This window comes from Nicotiana sylvestris, chromosome 7, assembly GCF_000393655.2.
Source record: "Nicotiana sylvestris chromosome 7, ASM39365v2, whole genome shotgun sequence".
Taxonomy (NCBI): Eukaryota; Viridiplantae; Streptophyta; class Magnoliopsida; order Solanales; family Solanaceae; genus Nicotiana; species Nicotiana sylvestris.
In genome coordinates this window covers 28,459,863-28,485,543 of record NC_091063.1, presented here as the reverse complement: position 1 = coordinate 28,485,543, position 25,681 = coordinate 28,459,863, and the positions used below count along the sequence as shown (strand labels likewise).

The window sequence follows — 25,681 nt, the reverse complement described above, 5'->3', positions numbered from 1 at the left end:
CCAAATAGATCCCAGAAAATCTACTTTTTTTCCCAAGTAAACTGACTTCATAGTATTTAGTTATTTATTTGTTTACTAATGAAATCTTGGGGATCTTTTTTTTTTTTTTTTTGGTAGTAAAGTATTTTATTTACCAGGGAAAAGATGTTACAGTAGGAAAAAAAAACCATAAAACTTGGACAGCCCCAATCTTGGGGATTTTACAACGTTGAATGCTACAACAAATTGTTGACTAACTTCAAGTAATACTGGGAATCCGTGCTAAATTAAAATTTTCAAGGTCGCATTGCATGCGTGATGTGAAATTCTACGAGGAATTTTGAAAAATCATATGAAATGTTTTGGATCGTAATTTCAAAAGTCAAAACTTATGGATCTGCTTTGCTCTTATTTTTTTTTTTGTTGGTGTTGTTGTTGATATTGAAATGCAATATATTAAAATGACAGGAATTTAAAGAGGTTTAAAGGAGTAGAATTCCATAAAATACCATCTTCTTCAGCTAATCCATGTGAGTCCCAGGTACTTCGATAGTTAGCTAAATTGTGCACTACCATGTTCGCCTCAGGTATCAGAAACAATCTCTCCATCGCTCGGGGTCGGGGTAAGGTTCACGTACACACTATCCTTTCAAGACCTCACTAATGAAATTTTACTGGGTCGTTGTTGTTGTTGAATGTTCGCCTCAGGTATATGTGGGCACAAGCGAGGGCGGAGGTAGTATATTACGTACCTTTTCAGACGAACCTAATAACTTCTGTTTAGATCATGTATTTGTATTAAGATATACATTAAATATGTATAAATATTTCACTATAAACCCAATAACTAAAACGAACTATAAATTCTGCGGTAAATTAAGAACCAGTAAACTTCTAATCCTAATTTTGTCTTTGGGTACAACGTGGATGGCCCAATGCCCGGAGAGGAAACCTGCATCAAAATAATGTTGGAGAGATGGATTTGGGGTTTCACAACCAAAATCAAAATCAAATCTCGACGAAAGCTTCCAGTCAAATCAACTAATTTGGATGGTTTTACGAAAGCTAATGTAAAAAGGCTATTTTTAGATAATTTTACAAGAAAATGGGTAATGGGATCCAATCTACAAAATTGAGGTGATAACGATCTTATAGGGATTCCAATTTGACTGAAACGAGTTAAAATTTTATTTCCAATGTTTCCTTCTAACAACCGAACGAAAAGAAAAGAAGCAATAAAAGACACAAGGAACTAGTGGATCAAATGATACAATTATTTTATATCTATATCTATCTATCTATATATTTTTTTTTTATAAAAGTACAAATATTTTACTGATTAAAATATTTCTAAAATATTGATCGACTTTTGTGTCCTTCAAAATTTATTTAATGAAGCAAGTTAAAAATAGATATAATTGTAATTACCCAAGGATGAAATTTGGTATCGATTTAAACTACCGAATAACTAAACGTATTTGATTTGGGGTCATAATAGGACTCTTCTATATATAAAACAACAAGAATTTTCTTTTCTTAGATGTGGTCTTTTTAAATATACTGGTAATGTTTCATTTGCTTTCTAATTGTATGGGGATCTTGAAGATGGAGGAAGATAATAAAGATACAATATTGTTGAACAAATATTTGAAGACAGATTAACTTTTAGATGTATTATTCTCTTTAAAATCCTTGAAGCCAATAATGGACGAACTAGCTTTTGACCTTACTGATACGATGATCTTATGGGGATCATCACGTTGAATTGGTCTTTACTATTTCTTGTATGGACCTTTTCGCTTTTTCTATACATGTTTGATGAGCGAGAAAGCTGTACGAATTTGTCTGAATTGATGAAATGTCTTATTCAAAACAATTGAAGTAATATGTAATTTTCTTCTTACCTAACATAGGTTCTCGTGCTTGCAAAATAATTGACCTTGGAGGGGACGTTTTAATTCACGGTAACTTTTGTTCCACTGCACGCAATAATATTTTATTTCAATGTTCTACGCAAATATTTATATTTACTTGAAAATTTCTTATACTCCTTCTATCCCCAAGTATGTATCACTTGTTCGCTTTTCGAAAGTCAATTTGACTAATCTTTTATGTTAAGTTATATTAGATCAGTCCAATATATTAAAATTAAAATTTAGATACTCAAAGAATTAGATACAAATTACCATAAATTGCAACTTTTTTCAAGTTTGCTTATCATCTCTTTGTGTATGTGATTGTTGTTGATTCAATTTACTTTGGTGTAGTATAGTTCAAAAGTAAAGGTAAGATTGAGCTAGTGTGTAGTTGATGTCTGATGACATGCATTGTATTGAAGAATCTATGATGTTATTTTGATAATTCTTCACGTTTAATTTTGATTATGGAATTTTTCGGTTTATTAGATCTTATTTTGCTTTCTTGTATCATAAGGGATCTGATAGTTTATTACACTTTGTTTTAGAAAGCTGCTATTGGCAATGAATAGGTGAAGCATCGCTACATTCTTATGCACATTTGTTAAATTCAAATAATAACTCATGGTTTATGAATATAAAATAATCATCAGTGATATACTCATACTCATGGTATTATAATGATTCAACAGGTTTTCAATTGCTTGATACGTGCAGTACTATAATTTTTAATTAGTACTTGAAACATATATATGAACAAGCATATCATAAATTTTTTTGATTAGTGAAAACAAATATGTTAAAACCTCACTTCAATATTCTATATGGTACTTTGTTAAATACCAGTAAAACGGTTATACTTGATAACAGAGGGTCTAACCCAGTCAAGAATTACCCAACAACTAATTAATAATTTTGACTTTTTCAGTGGGTTATGTATATATGTAGCCATTGCTTTAACATTTATTAGAAAGAACAGGAGTCTGAGCTTGAATCATGAAGGATTTACCATGGAAGAATTAACTATTTATTAATAAATGTTGCTATCTGCTCACTTTTTGATAAAGAATATATTAAAGTATGTTTTCCCTTTTAATTATGTGCAAAAATCATATAGGATGATAAAAAGTATAAAGCTTCTTCCTAGCTATTATGGCAATGGAATTATACTTGGTAAAGAATATGTGGCGATAATGTATAATCCAAGAAAATTGATTTGGAATAAATAATAAAGGTATTGGTTATTTGAAAATGATCTACAAAATTTGTATATAAAAATGCAAGACGTGAGAGAGTCTACTTTTGATAGGTTATGTGTCCTGTTACGTTTTGATGATCTAGCAAACTTAATGATAAGAATCAGATGGGGAACCTGTTCCACATCCTCAAGTGCTTAAGAACAACAAGTCTTAAGTCCGTGACATGTTTCAATAATTCAGAATCAAAGAAACGACCGAGGGAACAGATGGACATCAGTTCCCTTGCTGACTGTGTTGATATCTAATTTTTCTCTCACATATTTTTAATACATATATATACTTTCAAATAGTACATATGCAGTTATAAGCATTTTTTTAATAATTTTTCTATAGTTTTAAAGGCTCCAAATTAAATTTATTTCTCTTTTATTATATCAATATCCAATAATTATCCTTCATACTACTTTTGTGATGATTTAGTCACCTAAATTTATTATTTATGCCAACATAGTGTTTAAACATTTTTAGTGCATTTTTTGTAATTACATTTACACTTTTAAAGCTAAATTGCACATTTTTTTGCAAAAATAGCCCATACTAATGTACAATTACATTATTTATGCATAAAATGATCTTTATATTTTTAAAATATTAATAACTATTTTAAATCATTTTTAGTGCACAAAGATATTTTGGTACTCATTTATTATTTTTTATAAATTATTTAGTTATTAGATTGGCTATTTAAAATCTAGCCCCATTTTCTATTCAATTTTGATTCTAAATTGGACCCAATACTCAGCCCAATTTTAACCCAAAACATACCCAATCCAAACCTTAACACCCGATCCCCCCAAACCCTTTCAATCTCGGCCGTTGATCATAGAGATCAACGGCCACAATTAGCGCTTTCCTTTTTTAGTTACAAATGACCCCCAAAACATAATCATTTTTCACCAGTAGCCGCCTTTGGATCCCCTTCTCTCTGGTTCTCTCTGAAACCAACCCCTAACCCTAATCGCCCTCACCCAAAATCGGCCTTAATCCTTTGAATCCCTATCCGATTTATGGCGTCCTATGGCTGTACGAAGCCTCTACTTGTCTCATATCCCCTTGGTTGTTTGATTATGTGGTTTTTGTGGAAGAACCTCGAAGAGATCTGGTCCAGATTCTCATTCAAAGCTCTTCAAAGGTTCGTCCATGGTTTACGAGTAATTTCTATTGAAGTTCCATGGTTCAAATCTCTTGTTCAAAACCAGGTTCTCTTTACCTCTCTCCTCTCTCCTCAAAACCCTAATCTTTGACCATGAATCTGTCCCGATCTTTGTAGATCTGGAAGGATTCTGAGTTTGTCAATGACTTTTCTTTAAAGATCTCTTGATTCTTTAATATTAATCGATTTTACCACTATATTTTGGGTTCTTTGCTATCAACTGTTTGGATCTCTGCATACTTGAAGTGTTTTCAAAGTTTGTGTGATTTTTCTTTAAGTTTCTCTTATTCCTCTACTACTGACCGATTTTAAATACTACAATACTTCAAATTTTTGACTTCTATGACTAGGGTTTCTTGGAATATTTTTTCCCTAAAACGTTTGATAATTTTGAGTGTTTAACCTTCTGTTTCTTATGTGTTCTAACCAATTTCATGAGGTTTGCTTTAACCCTAACTCGTTTATGCTAAAAGCCCTAATTTTTCGACATTATTGTTTGGATTCTGAGTTTGTCTAGATTACTTGTGTACTGACTTTGCCCTATACTTTGGTTTGCATGATTCTTCCTCTTAATGTGCCTCTATTGATGTTCTTGGTTCGATTTTTTTACTGATTCTACATGTCTGTGTTCATTTTTTGTGTATTCATGGTAAACCTATACTTTTCTCCTTAAATTAGTGATTGATTTGGATTCTTGATTTATCAGTTTGCTTTGTTAAGACCTATGTGCTAATTCCTGACTATTCCCTTTATTTACAATCTTGATTAGCTTTCTTACCTTATTCAATTAACCGTGATATTCATTGATTCTTTACTGATCATTTCCTTAATTAAACTTCTGTCTATTTACACCTAATTGCTCGTTTTGATTTATTTCCTTAAATATTCTGCCTTTACCGTTGGTTAATTACCCTTAATTAAGAGAAAATTATACAAATTGGTGTATAATTGATTTTGTGGCTTCCTTAATTGCAGAAGGGTTGATTCCCTTTATCTTATTTTTCTTGCTCTTAACTGTTATATATACTCTCCTTAATCCTCACTTCTGAATACGAACATTAGTTCACCTACACTCTCACACTCTCAAAAGCTCTCTATTCTCTTCTGTTACTTGTAATTCTCACTAATCCAGCTAGCTGTAAGCGAAGGCTGGCTACTTGCACCATCTCTACTCTATACTCTGTATTCTCTCCTTAACTGGTATGTCCTCATTCAATTCCCATTCCAAACTCTGTGTTTTTCTTTGTTGCTGTAGTTCATTAGTTGTGATTTCCAGTTCTATTTGCTATTCTATTCAAGCAATCAGCATGCCTAGATTATTGTGTCACTCAACATGTTTAAGTTTATTTTGTTAAAAGCTATAGCTAGTATATTGTTTAGCATGCCAATCCTGCTTTAGATAATTTGTTCACTAGTATGTCCAAGTTGCATTGTGTATTTATTGTCTCACCCAGCATGTCTAAATTCTGCTTGTTCTGTATATGATTAGTATTTTTAAAACCTTGAATGCTTCATGATGTGTTTGTCTAGTTTGTTCATCTAAGTCTAACTTTCTCTACTTCACTAATGAGATCCTATTTGTGTCTAAGACCTGTGCGTTCTCAACATAACTTTGTAACTAACTTGTCAATTCCATAACTTCTTGATGAATCTGTGTATTTGTTTTCCATCACTAAGGTGCATTCCAGGTGTCCCCTACCCCTTTCTTCTTGTGTGAAGCCTGTTCTGAAATTGTGTGTTCTATGACTTGCTCTCTGATCCCAAAAAAAATGTTCTTCATGTTTTCTCAAACTGTTTTCCAGCCTAACTATGTACTGGTTTCAAAAAATCCTTTTTTCATCCCTAAGGCCCTCTTGCTACTACTTACCAAACTCTTTCAAATCATCATGCACTCTCACATTACTCTTAGATTACTAAGTCTTGCCTCTCTAATATGTGTATTGCTTTGAGACCCTTGAGATCTCTCTGAACTCTGGCATATCAGGGCTGGCACTTCCACACTGCACATAATCAGTCTTTATTTGAGGAAAGTCTGAGTGTGAGTACTGTCTGGGATCCTTGAGGTCCTTAGGGAACTCTGACATACCTAGACATGAATTGGGATATGGAACTTTGGGCATTTGAGACCAGTAAAGGCTTGGTACACCATGACTATTTTGGGCCTGTTTCAGGCTCCCTATAGTTTAGCTTTTATTTTATTTATGTAATTTATATTCAGTTCTTGGTCTGTAATAATTATTGTAAACAAAAATAGGAGTGATTAGTGAAAAAGGGTGGGTAGTTGCATATTGTGGATAAAATCTGGTAGATAACATGCCTATACGGTCTATTTTGATTCAAATGTGTTTGTTAGATAATATGCCCATAGGATCTGCTTTGGTTTAAATAAATTCTGCATGCTTTACTTTCACACAATTAGAAGCCATGCCTATAGGATCTAAATCATCTTTATAATTAGATATCATGTCTATAGGGTGTAAAATAATTGAAGTTCAGTTTCCATTATAGCATGTATTCAAATTCGTCTCCTTAGAAATCATGCCTATAAGATTAAAATCAGTTTTAATAGAAATCATGCCTATAGGGATTTCGCTTTGATCAAATAAATCCTACTTGCTTCACCTTATGGTCAAATAGGAATCATGCCTATAGGATTTAAAACCAGTTTAGTTAGACCTAAAATCAGTTTAACTCTAAGGTTATAGTGGTAATTTCTAAATTAGTTAATTAAATGACCTACTCTTTTCGTGTTAATCAATATTATTAGAAAGCATGCCTATAGGATCCAAATTACCCGTTTAAAATTGTTTACTGATTTACTGTCTTCCTAATCAATAATAGATACCCTGCTTATAGGACATCACTATTATATGCCTAGGCAAGCCTATAGGGTGCTTAAAAAATCCTGCAATTGTAAAACTATGTTCTGTTATCTGTGACTGCTCATATTCAAACAGGTCTAAAATTAGTAAGCAAGCTGAATGGGTCTTTGACACTCTGGTCCTAATTCAATGTTGTATAATCTCTGCTCACCTAGATATCATGTTCTAAGGTTTTTCTTTTAAATACTTGAAACTGTTGTTTGAGACGTGCACTTACTTGTTATGTTTGTGGAGGTAAATGTGAGCCTTTAATTGTTCTCTTTAATGCAGTCCTAACTGTTTTGATTGACGCCTAGATTTTTCTCCTTTAAGTACTTTAGGATGGTCTAGAACTACCTAAATTAGTGGTTCTAAATACCTCCAGGGCCACAAGTAAGGGACGGGTAGTGCACGCATAGGATATCTTTCAAGGTTGCTAGAACGCTTTAGGCTATGACCAAGGGGAGGGAATTGTGTAGTAGGGATATAATAACTACGCGCTAATGTCACGTGTAGCCCCTCATCGAGGAGTGATTACCGGGCATTATGTGGGTATGATACTGTAGGCTAACCAATGCAGGACCCCTTTTCCTAACTCCCATTGTTTAAATGAATTTACTTTCTTTACATATGTGCAAATTGTTCAAACACTTTTCCCTTACTTTCATTACTTGAATCATACATGTACTCAGAATGTCAAAAACATGCCTTTATTTGCAAATATATGTTAAAACTGTTTATTTGTTAGCATGACTAATTCACATAGTTTAAGTTCGGCAGGGACCCGCCGTTGTGGACTGCGATGGGTGCCTAACACCTTCCCCTCAAGGTTATTTCGAGCCCTTACCCTAATCCTTGATAATGCAAACTAGTTACATGAGTTAATTACTCTAGGTGCCCTAAAGCACCATAATCCGTTAGGTGGCGACTTTTCAAATACCCAATTCCCAAAAGGAAACGAGTTATTTCCCCCATGAATGTCGAAACCCAGGCTTCCCCGTCAAAAAAGGGAAAAAGGGGGCGCGACAGCATGACGACTCTGCTGGGGATATTTTTAGGCTCTTACCATAACGACCTTATCTTTTGTGAATTAGTTCAAGCATGCTCTATCCCACGTACCCTTTCCCTTTATTTGAATGTAGCTGTCTATTTTCAAGCCTTTTATGATTCTTTTATTCCTGAAATTGACTTGTCTCCTTGTTTTCTTTTTCCGTAACTGTCTTTAAATTATTTAAATACTGCGTTTATTATTTTTCTTACATGCAAATACTTGACAACATGCTATTTATTACTGCATAAATCATGCTCAACATCATATTCCACTCGTGCGTAATTAATCCTATAGCAACGCTTGATGAGTGTTTGCACTCTTCCTATATATCACCCTTTAAATTCGGAAAGACGTATTTGCGGTAAAACTAGTCGATCAGCGGTGCGTTTGACGGTTCCGTGCCTTTTCCCCTCAAGTTGTCCGCTTGAGGGTCCCAATCTAGACCTCTATAGTAGCCTTACTCTGGTTAATTCTACATGTATTATGGTTAAACCTAGCCGGGTTAATATGTTGTCCACATAATAACCCTTTAAGGCAAGTGTTGTCCAAAGTCCATCGGGTTTCCATAATTCCAACGGAAGTAACCACGATTATATGCATTAATTTGGAGAAATAAGTGCCAATATGCTAATCATTACTGTATAAATAGACGAACCCGGAGGGGGAAATGACCTAACTCTCTTTGTTTTGCAAAAAATGAAGCACGAGGTCCCCAGATTCGGTATAGTTAACACACCCTCACTTTTTCTAGATTGGTGGAGGGATCTTCCTTCATGTGACCAAACCATGTGAAACGAGTCCTAGAAAACTTGCCTTCTCTGATGGATCTTCAGCTCAACAAAATACTGATCGAGGCTGCAACTATGTTTTGGGACAAGGAAAGGGTTGTGTTCCGTTTTGGGAACATAGAAATGACACCCCTCCTAGAAGAAGTAGGAGGATTTGCTGGGTTGCCTTGGGATAGCCCTAATCTGTTAGCACCTGAAAATCGCATTTCTAGGGGATTTCTGAAAATGATAGGGCTGAAGAAGAATGGCAATTTGAAATGCCTAAGGGACTCCTACATACCTTTTGAGTTCCTTTGTGAAAGATACGGTCACAGCAGCTCCTACCGTATTTTTGATGATGAGTTCTCAATCACTTCTTTAGATTGGATTCATCGTAGGGTCTTCATGTTTATTATGTGTTTCTTGGGCATGCTGGTATTCCCAATCCAAGGGTAGGATCCATACTAGGTTGGCCATGGTGACCAAAACTCTGATGGACGGGATCGAGAGAGAGAGACATACACTATTGTCCCTATGATCGTTGAAGACATGTACCAGGCTTTGGAGCGATGTCAGAAGGGGTTCAGGTTTTTTGAGGGTTGCAACTTGCTGCTACAGGTCTGGTTGTTGGAACATCTCCAAAAGAGACAATACCGTCAAGAATTTCCGCGAAGGCCGTGGAATGATCATATAGCCTTCTATTATCCCAAAAGAATGATCTACATTCCAGACATGTTTGTTTAGCCAGAGGACGTTGTAGGATGGGTACAACTTTTCGAAAATTGACTGAGCATCAAGTCCAGTAGATGTTTGAGTGGTTCCCTACTAATGAATTCATCATCAGATCCAGGGATTTTCCGTACTTGGTGTGATCGGATTAAGGGGCATATACCCTTATGCTCCTCTCAGGGTTATGAGACAAGCAGGAAGGAGACAAGTCATACCGCGGGTCGCTAAAATATGTCACTTCAGAGCTAATTTCTAAGGTGACGCCATCCCGTATAAGAATGAAGCACAACACATGTGGACCTTAAAGATTATTGTGGAGAAGGATATTATTGAGCCAGACCAATATCACGCGAGCCACTCATACCTTTACCCTTTGTGGTTGGAAGACAACATAACTGGGGTCGTTGAGCTAAGGGCTGGCCCAGGAAACAGGGTCATAGACGAGGTTGCTGAAGCTGAGGTGAAATACAACAAGCTGCAGAAAAGAGTTTGAGAGTCTGAATTCGAGCATATGGCACTGCACAAGGATGATATGGAGATGATTAACGAGTGGAAAAAAAGAGCTGCTAAATCCAGCGAGAGGCTGGAATACCTGGAGTACAGTTTAATGGAGTTGGAAGGGAAGATGAGAAAAAGAGTCACTGACTGCAAGAATGCTGAAGGAAGTGAAGGAGGGCATCTTGCAAAGGCATTTCTGCTGCTAACCTGCGTGAGTTGGGGAGTTGATCAACAAGAGCATCCAGTCTGGAGAGGGTCCTTCTGGGACCAAGTAGATTAGATTTATTTGCTTTCCTTTCAAATGTAATAAGGCCAAGAGCCATTAGTGACATTATCTTATTTAGTTTTGTTTTGGTTCGTTTACTTTTACTTTAATGAAATGAGGCAATTATTGGAACTAATTTTCTCTAAATTTATTTGTCGCTAGGCCTACCTCGGGCACAACAAGGCTCCCAAATTAGGACACAAATTTACATTCTCACAATATGTGTTTAAATATTGCAAACATTCCTTATTGACTTGTCTACCTTTTCGTTTTTCTTTATTTCTTATTCCTATCCCCTAAGGTTGGTTCGCTCATATTGGTATCATCAACATATCACACCAGATCTAGAGGACCTCCACCTCCTCCTTCTCCAAGAAATACAAAAGGCAAAGGAAAAGCAAAAATGGAAGATTTAAGTGGTATTCGAAAGGAGAATGCTGAGAACGCAGAAGCATCAGATGGTCGGAGTACTCCGGCACCAAATGATCTAGTCTTGAGATTAGAACAAAAAGTATTAGAACTACAGGGAGAACTTGAACAGGTCCACAACTTGGCAAACTTGTCACTCTCACTGAATGTCCCCGACATCAACCAACAAAACACAAAGAACCCAGCACCTCTCCAAAACACACTAAACCAACATCCGCAAAACCCTCCTGCACCGCATAAATATGCAACCCCACCCCAAAATCTTAATCCCCTACCAATACCAACTCCGCCATAACACCACCATAAACCAATTCAGTACCCACCAATTGTCACTTATGACACTCCTTAGAATACATTACTGACCCTCAAAACACTACCAATGACCACCACTACACTCAGGCATCAGGCACTCACCAAAACAACCCCATATACGTGGAAATCGTGCCTCACTCTATCCAACCAATCTCTTACACCCTAGAATCCTTTGAGAAGTACCTGCTCATTAAAAACATGGCTGAAGAACTCAAGAAGTTGACGAGTCGAGTCCAGAGTGTCGAAGGCGGCAAGGGAATAGAAGGTTTGAGCTATGAAGACCTATGCATACAGCCAGATATAGAACTGCCAGAGGGATACAAACTTCCCAAGTTCGAGATGTTTGACAATACAGGTGATCCTAGGGTTCATCTGAGGACCTATTGTGATAAGCTTGTCGGGGTCGGGAAAGACGGAAAGATCCGGATGAAACTCTTTATGAGAAGTCTTACTGGAGAGGCTTTGTCCTGGTACATCAGCCAAGATCCCAAGAAATGGTCCAATTAGGTGAGTATGGCATCGAATTTCATGGACCGGTTCAGGTTCAATACAGAGAATGCACCAGATGTTTTCTACATCCAGAATCTTAAGAAGAAACCCACCGAAACCTTCTGCGAGTATGCTACTTGTTGGAGGTCGGAAGCGGCCAAGGTTAGGCCATCTTTGGACGAGGAATAGATGAACAAGTTCTTCGTCAGAGCACATGATCTGCAGTATTATGAAAGATTGATGGTTATTGAAAACCATAAGTTCTCTGATATCATCAAGCTTGGGGAAAGAATTGAGGAAGGCATCAAAAGTGGTATGGTAACGAATTTTGAGGCATTACAGGCCACAAATAAAGCATTGCAATCAGGCGGCATATCAAAGAAAAGAGACATTGGGGTAGTAATGGTAGCTCAAGGTACGAAATCTCCACTTACATATCAAACACCTCCACCCAGATATCAGACACCTCCACCCACATATCAAGCACCACCACCCACATATCAACCCTCATCTCCCAGATATTCCCAACTAGACACTGCCTATCATACTTATAATTCCCAACCATCCCATTTCCAATCACCTCCAACTCGCTAAAATTTTCCAAGACCACAACCAAAATTTGACCGTAAGCCACCCAGACAGTACACTGCTATTGCTGAACCCATCGACCAGCTGTATGAAAGATTGAAAGCCACTGGTTATGTCACCCCCATTTCTGCTGTGGCATTAGAGAATCTGTCTCAATGGGTCAACCCAAACAAAACCTGTGCATACCATTTTGGTATGAAAGTGCACACTATTTATGAGTGCCGAACGTTATCCAGACGCTGATCGACAACAAGGTCATACAGGCGAAGGAAGCCACACCCAATGTCCGCAACAACCCTCTCCCTAATCATAGAGGTGGTGGGGTACACGTGATATAGACGAACGAAGAGTGGGATCCTGAGGGGTCAATCGAGCTTATTCGAGAGGGCGATAACTTTAAACTTGTAGTCATACTCACTCCCATTATAGTATAGACTCAGTCACCAATCGAAGTTGAGATAACTGCATCAGTTCTATTTGAAGTAGAGGTAGCTCCGCCTGCGGCCACCACTGTTCCATTTGAAGTGGAAGTGGCCACACCTTTCATAGTGATAGTATTAGTCATACCTCCTTTCGACTCAAAAGCAATACCCTGGGATTATGTTGCCGAGTCTAGGCAAAAAGGGAAGGCAAAGATGAAGGAATCTGATGCTGCGCAAGGAATGACCAGGACCGGGAGAATCTATAAACCTGAACAATTGGGAGGGCCAAGTAAGGATGCTACTGCCAAGTAGCCTGTCATTGAAACAAGACCAGATGACCTTTGGAGGAAAGTGCAAGTAAGGGAATATTCCGTCATTGATCATTTGAACAAAACCCCAGCTCAGATACTATCACTGTTGCAAAATTCAGAGGCACATAAGAATGCTTTGATGAAGGTGTTGAGTGAAGCCTACGTACCGAACAATATCACCTGCGGAGAGATGACCAATGTGGTAGGGTAGATACTGGAAAGTCATAAGATAATCTTCCACGAAGATGAGTTGCCACCAGAAGGGTTGAATCACAACATAGCATTGCATATCACAGTGTAATTCGAAGACAAGTTCATTGCTAGGGTCTTGGTTGATGGAGGTTCAAGCCTCAATATTTGTCCGTTGGATACTCTAAAAAGACTAGGCAAAGGTTTTCATAAAATACGGGCAGGAAGCATGAATGTGAAAGCCTTCGATGGGTCTCAAAGGGCCACGATTGGGGAAATTAATCTTTGTCTTCAGATGGGGCCAACCTGGTTCGACATTGAATTTTAGGTGCTTGACATATCAGCCTCATAAAATCTTCTGTTGGGCCAACCATGGATACAAGCCACTGGGGCTGTGGCTTCCACACTACATCAAGCCGTGAAATTTGAATGGAATCATCAGGAGGTGATCTTTCATGGAGATGGGAGTAACCCTTTACACCAGTCAAACCATCTTGGTTATTGGAAACAAAAGGAGGTTAGGAGGGAAAACCTATCATCACATCGAGCGTGTCAACGTCGTCGAGAAAAAAAAATGGTGGAGTAGCAAAATAGAAAGAATACTGGAATGGTCTGGGTATGAACCCAACAAAGGGCTTGGGAAGAATCTCCAGGGTATTACTATGCCGATATAGCTGAAGCGTCATGGTACTACCTTCGGTTTCGGATATCAGTATACATGGCAGGAGTATGATGATTGGTTGCCTCCATGGCACGAACCTTATTACCCTCTCGAGCAACCGGTGCCGTATCTAGATCAGACTTTTCACCAAACTGACACAATATGTTCTTGGAGGATGAGGATGTGGACTGCAGTGCAATAAGGAGGAGGAGGAAGAAGGACTCACTATTCAGACCGTGGATAAGGGAGATATTCTTAGGAACTGGAACGCCATGCCATCCCGGGCCTGCCGATTCCCTAGGTAGCTTGGCAGAATTTATTCCTATAGCCATTCTAGGCATTTAAAATTTTCAGTAATTTGTTTTTAAGAGTCACTTGTTTCAAAATAAATGCTCGATTCATCGAGCCGTACTCGTTTGGATGTTTTAAGTATTAATCAAATGCATTGCTCATTATTATTTATTATTATCTTTTATATTTTTCTTTCTACAGCGTTATTGTTACTTTTCCTGAGGAACCAGTGACTGTGACATGTAATGAGGCAACGCAACATGAGAATAGTGATTCGAATGAAGAAGACGAGATACCTGAGGAAGTTGTAAGGGAAGTTAAAAATTTCGAGAATAAGCCTAAGTCCAACTTGGACGAGACCGAAGCAGTAAATTTGGGGGATGCTGAGACCATCAAGGAGACTCGCATTAGCATTCACTTATCACCAACAGAGAAGGAAGAGTACATCCATTTCTTAAAGGAATATGAGGACATTTTTGCATGGTCATATGATGACATGACTGGTCTAAGAACGTCCATAGTGGCTCACAAGTTGCCTACTAATCTCATGTGTCCGCCAGTGAAGCAAAAACTCAGAAAGTTCAAACCAGATATGAGCTTGAAAATCAAGGAGGAAGTTACCCAGCAGATCAAAACCAAAGTTCTCAGGGTTGTTGAGTACCCAACCTGGTTAGCTAACATTGTGCAAGTACCAAAGAAAGATGGGAAAGTCAGAGTATGTGTTGACTATCAGGATTTAAATAGAGCAAGTCCCAAAGATGACTTTCCACTGCCAAATATACACATCCTAATCCACAACTGCGCCAAGCATGAACTCCAATCTTTTATAGATTGCTTCGCAGGTTATCACCAGATCTGGATGGATGAAGAAGACGCAGAGAAAACAACCTTTATTACACCATGGGGGGTATACTGCTATAAGATGATGCCATTTGGTCTAAAGAACACTGGGGATACTTACATGAGAGCCATGACAACTATCTTCCATGATATGATATATAAGGAAATAAAGGTGTATGTGGACGACGCCATTATCAAATCCAAGAGGGCTGCAGATCACATAGCAGACTTAAGAAAGTTCTTTGACAGGTTAAGGAGGTACAACTTGAAACTAAACCCCGCAAAATATGCATTAGGGGTTCCCACAGGAAAGTTACTAGGATTCATCGTCAGTCGTCAAGGGATCGAGCTGGATCTGTCTAAAGTCAAGGCTATTCAGGAATTACCGCCTCTTAGGAGCAAAAATAACGTGATGAGCTTCTTAGGACATCTCAACTATATCAGTCGCTTCATAGCACGTTCCACAGTCATATGTGAACCCATCTTCAAGATGCTGAGGAAAGACGCCGATACAAGTTGGACTGAGGATTATTAGAAAGCTTTCGACAAAATCAAGGAGTACCTGTCCACACCACCGGTCTTGGTCCCGCTAGAACCGGGACGACCTTTGCTACTCTATCTATCTGTATTAGATAGAGCCTTTGGATGCGTTCTAGGACAACATGACGAGATAGGGAGAAAAGAGCAAGCCATATACTACCTAAGTAAGAAATTCACACCTTATGAAGCACAGTACTCTCTGCTAGAGCGCACTTGCTGTGCTTTGACCTGGATGACCCAGAAGTTGAGGCATTATTTTTGTGCCTATACTACATACCTCATATCCGGGATGGACCCTTTAAAGTATATATTTCAGAAACCCATGCCGACTAGAAAGTTATCCAAATGGCAGATACTGTTAAGTGAGTTCGATATCGTCTACATAACTCAAAAGGCGGTCAAAGGACAAACATTGGCAGATCATCTTGCTGAAAACCCGGTGGGAAGAGAATACGAACCCTTGAAAATGTATTTTCCTGATGAAGAAGTGTCATTCGTAGGAGAGGACATTACCGAAGCGTACGACGGTTGGAGGATGTTCTTTGACGGAGCTGCAAATTTCAAAGGAGTAGGCATTGGAGCCGTTTTGGGATCAGAAACAGGTCAACATTATCCAGTATCTACTAAACTCAAAGTTTTCTGCACCGACAACATGGCAGAATATGAAGCATGTATACTAGGACTTAACATGGCAATCGACACGAATATTCAAGAGCTGCTGGTAATTGGTGATTCAGATTTTCTCATGCACCAGGTACAAGGAGAATGGTCCACCAAAAATTCCAAGATATTTCCATATTTGCACCATGTGCAGGAATTGAGAAAGAGGTTCACGAAGATAGAGTTCCGACATATGCCTAAAATTCAGAATAAGTTTGCCGATGCATTGGCCACTTTATCATCCATGATATAGCATCCAGATAAGAATTATATCGATCCTATTCTGGTGAAAATTCATAATCAACCGCCATATTCTACCCACGTGGAAGAAAAAACAGATGGAAAACCTTGGTTCCATGACATCAAGGTGTATTTGGCGAAAGGAGAATATCCGGAACATGCAAACCACACTAAAATATGCACACTCGGAGATTATCCAATCACTTCTTCCATAGCGGAGGAAATTTGTACAAGATAACTCCTGATTTGGGACTGCTAAGATGTGTCGATGCAAAAGAGGCTTCTAAACTACTTGAGGATATACATGCTGGGACTTGCGGCCCGCACATGAATGGTTTTGTCTTGGCCAAGAAGATACTTAGAGCCGGTTACTTTTGGATGACCATAGAGACAGATTGAGTCCAGTATGTCCGCAAATGCTATCAATGTCAAGTGCATGCTGACATGATAAAAGTTTCGCCAAATGAGCTTAATGCAACAAGTTCGCCTTGGCCATTCGCCACCTGGGGGACGGATGTCATCGGTCCCATTGAGCCCACTGCTTCAAATAGACACATGTTTATTCTTGTAGCCATTGATTACTTCACAAAATGGGTAGAGGCTGCATCTTACAAAGCTGTAACCAAGAAGGTCGTCGCAGACTTTGTCAAAGATCGTATTGTTTGCCTATTTGGAGTTCCCGAGTCCATTGTAACTGATAACGCTGCTAATCTCAATAGTGATCTGATGAAAGGCATGTGTGAAACATTCAAAATCAAACACAAGAATTCCACAACCTATAGACCTCAGATGAATGGAGCCGTAGAAGCCGCCAACAAAAACATCAAGAAGATACTAAGGAAGATGGTAGAAAACCACAAACAATGGCACGAGAAGCTACCTTTTGCTCTATTGGGGTACCGCACTATAGTTCGCACATAAACTGGAGCAACTCCCTATATGCTGATTTATGGTACCGAGGCTATCATCCCAGCCGAGGTAGAAATTCCTTCTTTAAGAATCATGCAGGAAGCTGAACTCAGCGACGCAGAATGGATAAGGAGTCGCTGTGAACAATTGGCCCTCATAGATGGAAAAAGGATGAACGTGGTATGTCACGATCAGCTTTACTAGAACAGGATGTCCAGAGCTTTAAATAAAAGGGTCAAACCAAACCAATTTGTACCAGGACAATTAGTGCTGAAGAAGATCTTCCCACATCAAGATGAAGACAAAGGGAAATTCTCTCCCAACTGGCAAGGTTCGTACATGGTTCACAGGGTGCTAACAAGAAGAGCACTCATACTTGCAGAAATGGACGGAGAAATTTGGCCAAAACCAATCAATTCAGACGCAGTCAAGAGATACTATACATAGACTATTTACATTTCCTCATCTGATGTAATTGAACTATGCTTGACCTGATTCCCGTTTAAGAGGGGATACGTAGGCAGCCTTATGGGTTCGATCATATCATAATAAAATTTTCACTTCCCCCAAAAATCAGAAACTGAGGCAGAATTTTGAAGAGGACCCTCAAAATTCCGGAGCAAGTCCAGCCAACACCAACATATGTCAGACGGTCAGAAATCGGTTAAGAAACAGGGGCAAAATTTTGAGAAGGATTCTCAAAATTCTGAAGAAAATTCAACAAAGTTCGCAAACAGCCAAAGGATCATCCACCAAATTGGGGAAAAATTTTGAGGACCCTCAAAATTCTAACATGAGAAAACTGCAATGTCTCTGAAATGTGTTACAATCACCAGTTCATCTAAAAATCACTTAATATATCAATATGTTTCTAAAATGACTCTATTTTATCGATAATTGCATATTTTCGAAAACTTTATTTCCGTAATGGTTAGGCGTTACCCACAGAAACTCGAAGAGGCCTCCAGAATGGAGCAAAGCAAGGCCAGCAGATAGAAGCACAAACCAACCTCCCGTCATAAAACTTACAATTTTTCTTTGAACGCAGACACATTTGATGTAGCAGTAGTATTTGCAAACATGTATACACAAAGAAAATTCGCTATCAATCCGGCCACCAAACACCGAATATATCTCCAACTAAGAAATATACTACTCTTATTTGCTACTCGCTCTTCGCATGGGACTAAGCCTTGTCCTGCATACTTGCATGAGGCTAATCTTTGCCTCCATATTTGCATGAGGTTGATTCTTGCCTCCATACCTGCATGAGGCTAATTCTTGCCTCCATACCTGCACGAGGCTAATCCTTGCCTCCATACCTAAACGAGGCTAATCCTTGCCTCCATACATGCATGAGGCTAATCCTTGCTTCCATATTTGCATGAGGCTAATCCTTGCCTCCATATTTAAATGAGGCTAATCCTTGCCTCCATACTTGCATGATGCTAATCCCTGCCTCTATATCTATTTGAGGCTAATCCTTGCCTCCATATCTGCACGAGGCTAATCCTTGCTTCCACACTTGCATGCTAATCCCTGCCTCCCTACTTGCATGAGGCTAATCCTTGACTCCATACTTGCATGAGGATAATCCCTGCCTCCACACGTGCGTGAGGCTAATCCTTGCCTCCACATTTGCATGAGGCTAATCCCTACGTCCACATTTGTATGAGGCTAATCCTTGCCTCCACATTTGCATGGGACTAAACATTGTCCCTCCTTGCATGAATATTGCTCTATTCCAGTACTATCTATTTGCTTTTCAATCGGGCTAAGACCTGCCCTGCGTTCCACAAGACTAAGCCTTGTCTTGGTAGCATCATATTATTGCATCTCATGGGCTGAAATATCGCCAACCTATCCAAAGGCGTCATAGTCTAAAAGGCATCATCCTCATAGCTGGAAGACACCATGCCATGGCCTGAGGAACTCTCAAATTTGCATATCATTATTCAAAGGCGTCATGGTTCAGAGGCACCATTTTCATGGCCCGAGGACATCATTTCATGGCTTGCGAAGCCCTCACTAAACAATTCATAGCCCAGGATATCATGGTCTGAGGACGTCATCCTTAACCGTCCGAAGGCAACTTTCATGGTCCAAGGGGAATCTACATCATGTTTAAAATTTTGCACAAATATGTGTCTGTAGCATCTCTTTATCTGCAGGTGACCAGCAAGCAACCATTATCCTAGCAGGAGCGACCTCGCTCCTATTTCTTCAAACTATCTCAAACTTAACCGTTCACCATAACCACTCTTGCATCTATTCCAAAATCTTGCATTCGTTCTTATAATGACTTCATCGGTATATTTCACCAATGAATTCAGAACTACATGTGGCCCGATTCCTGTAAAACCAGGGATATCTAGGCAGCTCAAAGACCAGAGTCTGGGCTCTGTCTTTCAAAACATCCCATTCGGTCAAAATTGGTCATCATTTCTTTACCCGAAAACTCTTTCATCCTTCCCGGATAAAGAGGGGCAGCTGTTAATACCCAATTTTTCCCTCAAATATTTTTAATACATATATATTACTTTCAAATAGTACATATGCAGTTATAAGCATTCATAAGCATTTTTATAATTTTTCAATAGTTTTAAAGGCTCCAAATCAATTTATTTCTCCTCTTTTATTATATAAATATCCAATAATTATCCTTCATACTACTTTTGTGACGATTTAGTCACCTAAATTCATTATTTATGCCAACATAGTGTTTAAATATTTTAGGGTATTTTTTGTAATTACATTTACATTTTATGCTAAATTGCATATTTTTGCAAATATAGCCCATACTAATGTACAATTACATTATTTATGCATAAAATGATCTTTGATATTTTTAAAATGTTAAATAACTATTTTAAATCATTTTTAGTGCATAAAGACATCTTGGTATTCATTTATTATTTTTATTTTATAAATTATTTAGTTGTTAAATTGGCTATTTAAAATCTGGCCCCATTTTCTATTCAATTTTGATTCTAAATTGGACCCAATACTCAGCCCAATTTTATGCCAAAACATACCCAGCCCAACCTTAACACCCGATCCGGCCCCAAACCCTTTCAATCTCGGACGTTGATCACAGAGATCAATAGCCACAATTAGCCCTTCAGTTTTTTAGTTCCAAACGACCCCCAAAACCTAATCATTTCTCACCAATAGCCACCTTTGGATCCTCTTCTCTCCCGTTCTCTCTGAAATCAACCCCTAACCCTAATTACCGTCACCCAAAATCAGCCTTAATCCTTTGAATCCCTGTCCGATCTATGGCGTCCTATGGCTATACGAAGCCTCTACTTGTCTCTTATCCCCTTGGTTGTTAGATTATGTGATTTTTGTGGAAGAATCTTGAAGAGATCTTGTCCAGATCTCATTCAAAGCTCTTCAAGGGTTCGTCCATGGTTTGCGAGTAATTTCTATTAAAGTTCCATGGTTCAAATCTCTGGTTTAAAACCAGGTTCTCTTTACCTCTCCCCTCTCTCCTCAAAACCCTAATCTTTGACCATGAATCCATCCCGATCTTTGTAGATCTGGAAAGATTCTGAGTTTGTCAATGACGTTTCTTTAAAGATCTCTAATTTCTTTACTATTAGCCGATTTTAGCACTATATTTTGGGTTTTTTGTTATCTACTATTTGAATCTCTGCATACTTAAAGTGTTTTCAAAGTTTCTGTGATTTTTCTTTAAGTTTCTCTTATTCCTTTACTACTCACCAATTTTAAACACTACAATACTTCGAGTTTTTGACCTCTATGACTAAGGTTTCCCGAAAATTTCTTTCCCCAAAACATTTCATAATTTTGAGTGTTTAACCTTCTGTTTCGTATGTGTTCTAACCAATTTCATGAGGTTTGCTTTAACTCTAACTCATTTATGCTAAAAGCCCTAATTTTTCGACATTATTGTTTGGATTCTGAGTTTGTCTAGGTTATTTGTGTACTGACTTTGTCCTATACCTTGGGTTCTCCGATTCTTCCTCCTAATGTGCCTCTATTGATGTTCTTGGTTCGACTTTTTTTACTGATTCTATGTGTCTATGTTCATTTTTTCCCTATTCATGGAAAACCTATACTTTTCTCCTTAAATCAGTGATTGATTTGGATTCTTGATTTAACAGTTTGCTTTGTTAAGACCTATGTGCTAATTCCTGACTATTCCCTTTATTTACAATCTTGATTAGCTTTCTTACCTTATTCAATTAACCGTGATATTCACTGATTCTTTACTGATCATTTCCTTAATTAAACTTCTTTCTATTTACCCCTAATTGCTCATTTGGATTTCTTTCCTTAAATATATTCTGCCTTTACCATTAGTTAATTACCCTTTATTAAGGGAACATTATACTAATTGGTGTATAATTGATTCTGTGGCTTCCTTAATTGCATAAGGGTTGATTCCCTTTACCTTATTTTCCATGCTCTTAACTGCTATATATACTCTCCTTACTCCTCACTTTTGAACACGAACATTAGTTCACCTACACTCTGAAAAGCTCTCTATTCTCTTCTGTTACTTGTAATTCTCACTAATCCAGCCAGCTGTAAGCGAAGGCTGGCTACTTGCACCATCTCTGCTCTATACTCTGTATTCTCTCCTTAATTGGTATGTCCTGATTATATTCCCATTCCAAACTATGTGTTTTTCTTTGTTACTGCAGTTCATTAGTTGTGATTTCCAGTTCTATTTGCTATTCTATTCAAGCAATCAGCATGCCTAGAATAGTCACTCAGAATGTTTAAGTTTATTCTGTTAAAAGTTATAGCTAGTATACTGTTTAGCATGCCAATCCTGCTTGAGATAATTTGTTCACTAGTATGTACAAGCTGCATTGTGTGCTTATTGTCTCACCCAGCATGTCTAAATTCTGCTTGTTCTGTATATGATTAGTATTTTTAAAACCTTGAATGCTTCATGATGTGTTTGTCTAGTTTGTTCATCTAAGTCTAACTTTCTCTACTTCACTAATGAGATCCTATTTGTGTCTAAGACCTGTGTGTTCTCAACATAACTTTGTAACTAACTTGTCAATTCCATAACTTCTTGATGAATCTGTGTATTTGTTTTCCATCACTAAGGTGCATTCCAGGTGTCCCCTACCCCTTTCTCCTTGTGTGAAGCCTGTTCTGAAATTGTGTGTTCTATGACATGCTCTCTGATCCCAAAAAAAATGTTCTTCATGTTTTCTCAAACTGTTTTCCACCCTAACTATGTACTGGTTTCAAAAAATCCTTTTTTCATCCCTAAGGCCCTCTTGCTACTACTTACCAAACTCTTTCAAATCATTATGCACTCTCACATTACTCTTAGATTACTAAGTCCTGCCCCTCTGATATGTGTACTGCTTTGAGACCCTTGAGATCTCTCTGAACTCTGGCATATCAGGGCTGACACTTCCACACTGCACATAATCAGTCTTTATTTGAGGAAAGTCTGGGTGTGAGCACTGCCCGGGATCCTTGAGGTCCTTAGGAAACTCTGACACACCTAGACATGAATTGGGCTATGGAACTTTGGGCATTTGAGACCAATAAGGGTTTGGTACACCATGACTGTTTTGGGCCTGCTTCAGGCTCCGTATAGCTTAGCTTCTATTTTATTTATGTAATTTATATTCAATTCTTGGTCTGTAATAATTATTGTAAACAAACATTGGGTTGATTAGTGAAAAAGGGTGGGTAGTTGGATATTATGGGTAAAATCGAGTAGATAACATGCCTATAGGGTCTATTTTGATTCAAATGTGTTTGTTAGATAATATTCTTATAGGATCTGCTTTGGTTTAAATAAATTTTGCATGCTTTACTTTCACACAATTGGAAGCCATGCCTATAGGATCTAAATCAGCTTTATAATTAGATATCATGCCTATAAGGTGTAATGTAATTGAAGTTCAGTTTCCATTACAGCATGTATTCAAATTCGTCTCCTTAGAAATAATGCCTATAGGATTAAAATCAGTTTTAATAGAAATCATGCCTATAGGATTTCGCTTTGATCAAATAAATCCTGCTTGCTTTACCTAATGTTCAAATAGGAATCATGCCTATAGGATCTAACACCAATTTAGTTAGACCTAAAATAAGTTTAACTCCAAGCTTATACTGGTAAGTTCTGAATCAGTTAATTAAATAGCCTACTCTTTTCGTGTTAATCAATATCACTAGAAAACATGCCTATAGGATCCAAATTACCCATTTAAAATTGTTTATTGATTTACTGCCTTCCTAATCAATAATAGATACCATGCTCATAGGACATCACTATTATACGCCTAGGCAAGCCTATAGGGCGCTTAAAAAATCTTGCAACTGTAAAACTATGTTATGTTATCTATGACTGCTCATATTCAAACAAGTCTAAAATCAGTAGGCAAGCTGAATTGGTCTTTGACACTCTGGTCCTAATTAAATACTGTATAATCTCTGCTCACCTAGATATCATGTTCTAAGGTTTTCCTCTTAAATACTTGAAACTATTGTTTGAGACGTGCACTTACTTGTTATGTTTGTGGAGGTAAATGTGAGCCTTTAATTGTTCTCTTTAATGCAGTACTAACTATTTTGATTGAAGCCTAGATTTTTCTCCTTTAAGTACTTTAAGATCTAGAACTACCTAAATTAGAGGTCCTAAGTACCTCTAGGGCCACAAGAAAGAGACGGGTAGTGCACGCATATGATATCGTTCAAGGTTGCTAGAACGCTTTAGGCTATGACCAAGGGGAGGGAATTTGGTAGTAAGGATATGATGACTATACGCTAATGTCACGTATATCCCCTCATCGAGGAGTGATTACTGGGCATTGTGTGGGTATGATCCTGTAGGCTAACCAACCTAGAACCCCTTTTCCCAACTCCCGTTGTTTAAATAAATTTACTTTCTTTACATATGCGCAAATTGTTCAAACCCTTTTCCCTTACTTTCATTACTTGAATCATACATGTACTCAGAATGTCAAAAACATGACTTTATTTGCAAATATGTGTTAAAACTATTTATTTGTTAACATGACTAATTCACATAGTTTAAGTTCGGCCGGGACCCACCGTTGTGGACCACGATGGGTGCCTAACACCTTCCCCTCAAGGTTATTTCGAGCCCTTACCTTAATATCTGGTAATGCAAACTAGTTACATGAGTTAATTACTCTAGGTTCCCTAACACACCATAATCCGTTAGGTGGCGACTCTTCAAATACCCAATTCCCAAAAGGAAATTAGTTATTTCCTCTATGAATGTCAAAACTCGGACTTCCCCGTCAGAAAGAGAAAAAAGGGGGCGCGATGGATTGTGTTAAGTCAACTCCCCACAGCTGTAAAGTTGCTGCAACTGTTCTTCTGCACGCACGCAACAAGGCCAACAATGAAATAGTCACTTTATGGGGAATGCCTTTGTACAAAATATGCTTGCTTCATCCAAGTGACATCACTTGGCTAATATTAACATGAAGCAAAGCAAAAACAAATCACTTGCATATTCCAGAATCGATCAAGCTTTCTCTCTAGTGTGTCACAATCTTGCAAGTGACTCTCAAGGCTTCAAGAACAAAGAATAACATAACGAAGGACCAGTTTCCTGGATTGATTCATTATATATCCTTAGTTGTGTTACACCTTTATTAAAGTGGTTTACTTGTAACTCCTACTTAGCTTAGTTAAGAAGTAGTGTGTAGGAAACCGTTTGTAAAACCATAAACCTTATGTTTGTGCTTGGCTAGAGTTAGTCGAGTGGTAAGTTTTGTAATAGAGTTATTACATAAAAGCTTTTAATAGAGTTATTGCAAGTTAGTGTGGATTAGAGTTTAATTCCTAGGTTACAATAGTTTGTAATCTAAAGTTTTCTCAGTAGTGAAGTTGAAATCCTACGAGTGTAGGCCATAGTTTCTAATCTTGTGAGCTGGGAGTTTTCCACGTAAAACTCCATTGTGTTATTTACTTACTACTGTGCGCGTGTGTTCTGTGGGAACTAATAGAGAATCTGGTTCTCTATATAGTTTGGTGGACCCTTAGTTTCTATCAATTGGTATCAAAGCTGGTTCTTTCTATCAGGCTAACATCTAGAAAGGATCCTCATGGATGCTCCACCAAACTTTAAAAAATGTCAGTCTACTTACAGACCACCAAGGTTCACTAGACAATACTACTGATGATGGAAGAAAAGGATGCACGATTTTATCACGGCTAAATATTCAGAGCTCTGGGATGTTATCTGCGATGGTCCTTTTGTTCCTATGAAGACAATTGGTGAACCAAAAGTGACAATTCCCAAAACAAGAAAGGAATACAATGATGTTGATCGCAAGGCTATAA

The 25,681-nt window shown here is 38.0% G+C and overlaps 1 protein-coding gene across 1 annotated transcript; it reads left to right on the top strand.

Annotated features, from left to right (window-relative positions):
* The first annotated feature begins 15,872 nt into the window (after window positions 1–15,872).
* On the top strand, window positions 15,873–16,463 carry LOC138872907 (uncharacterized). Its single transcript, XM_070151327.1, has one exon. The coding sequence runs from the start codon at window positions 15,873–15,875 to the stop codon at window positions 16,461–16,463; it is 591 nt and encodes a 196-aa protein (XP_070007428.1).
* The last annotated feature ends 9,218 nt before the right edge of the window (window positions 16,464–25,681 follow it).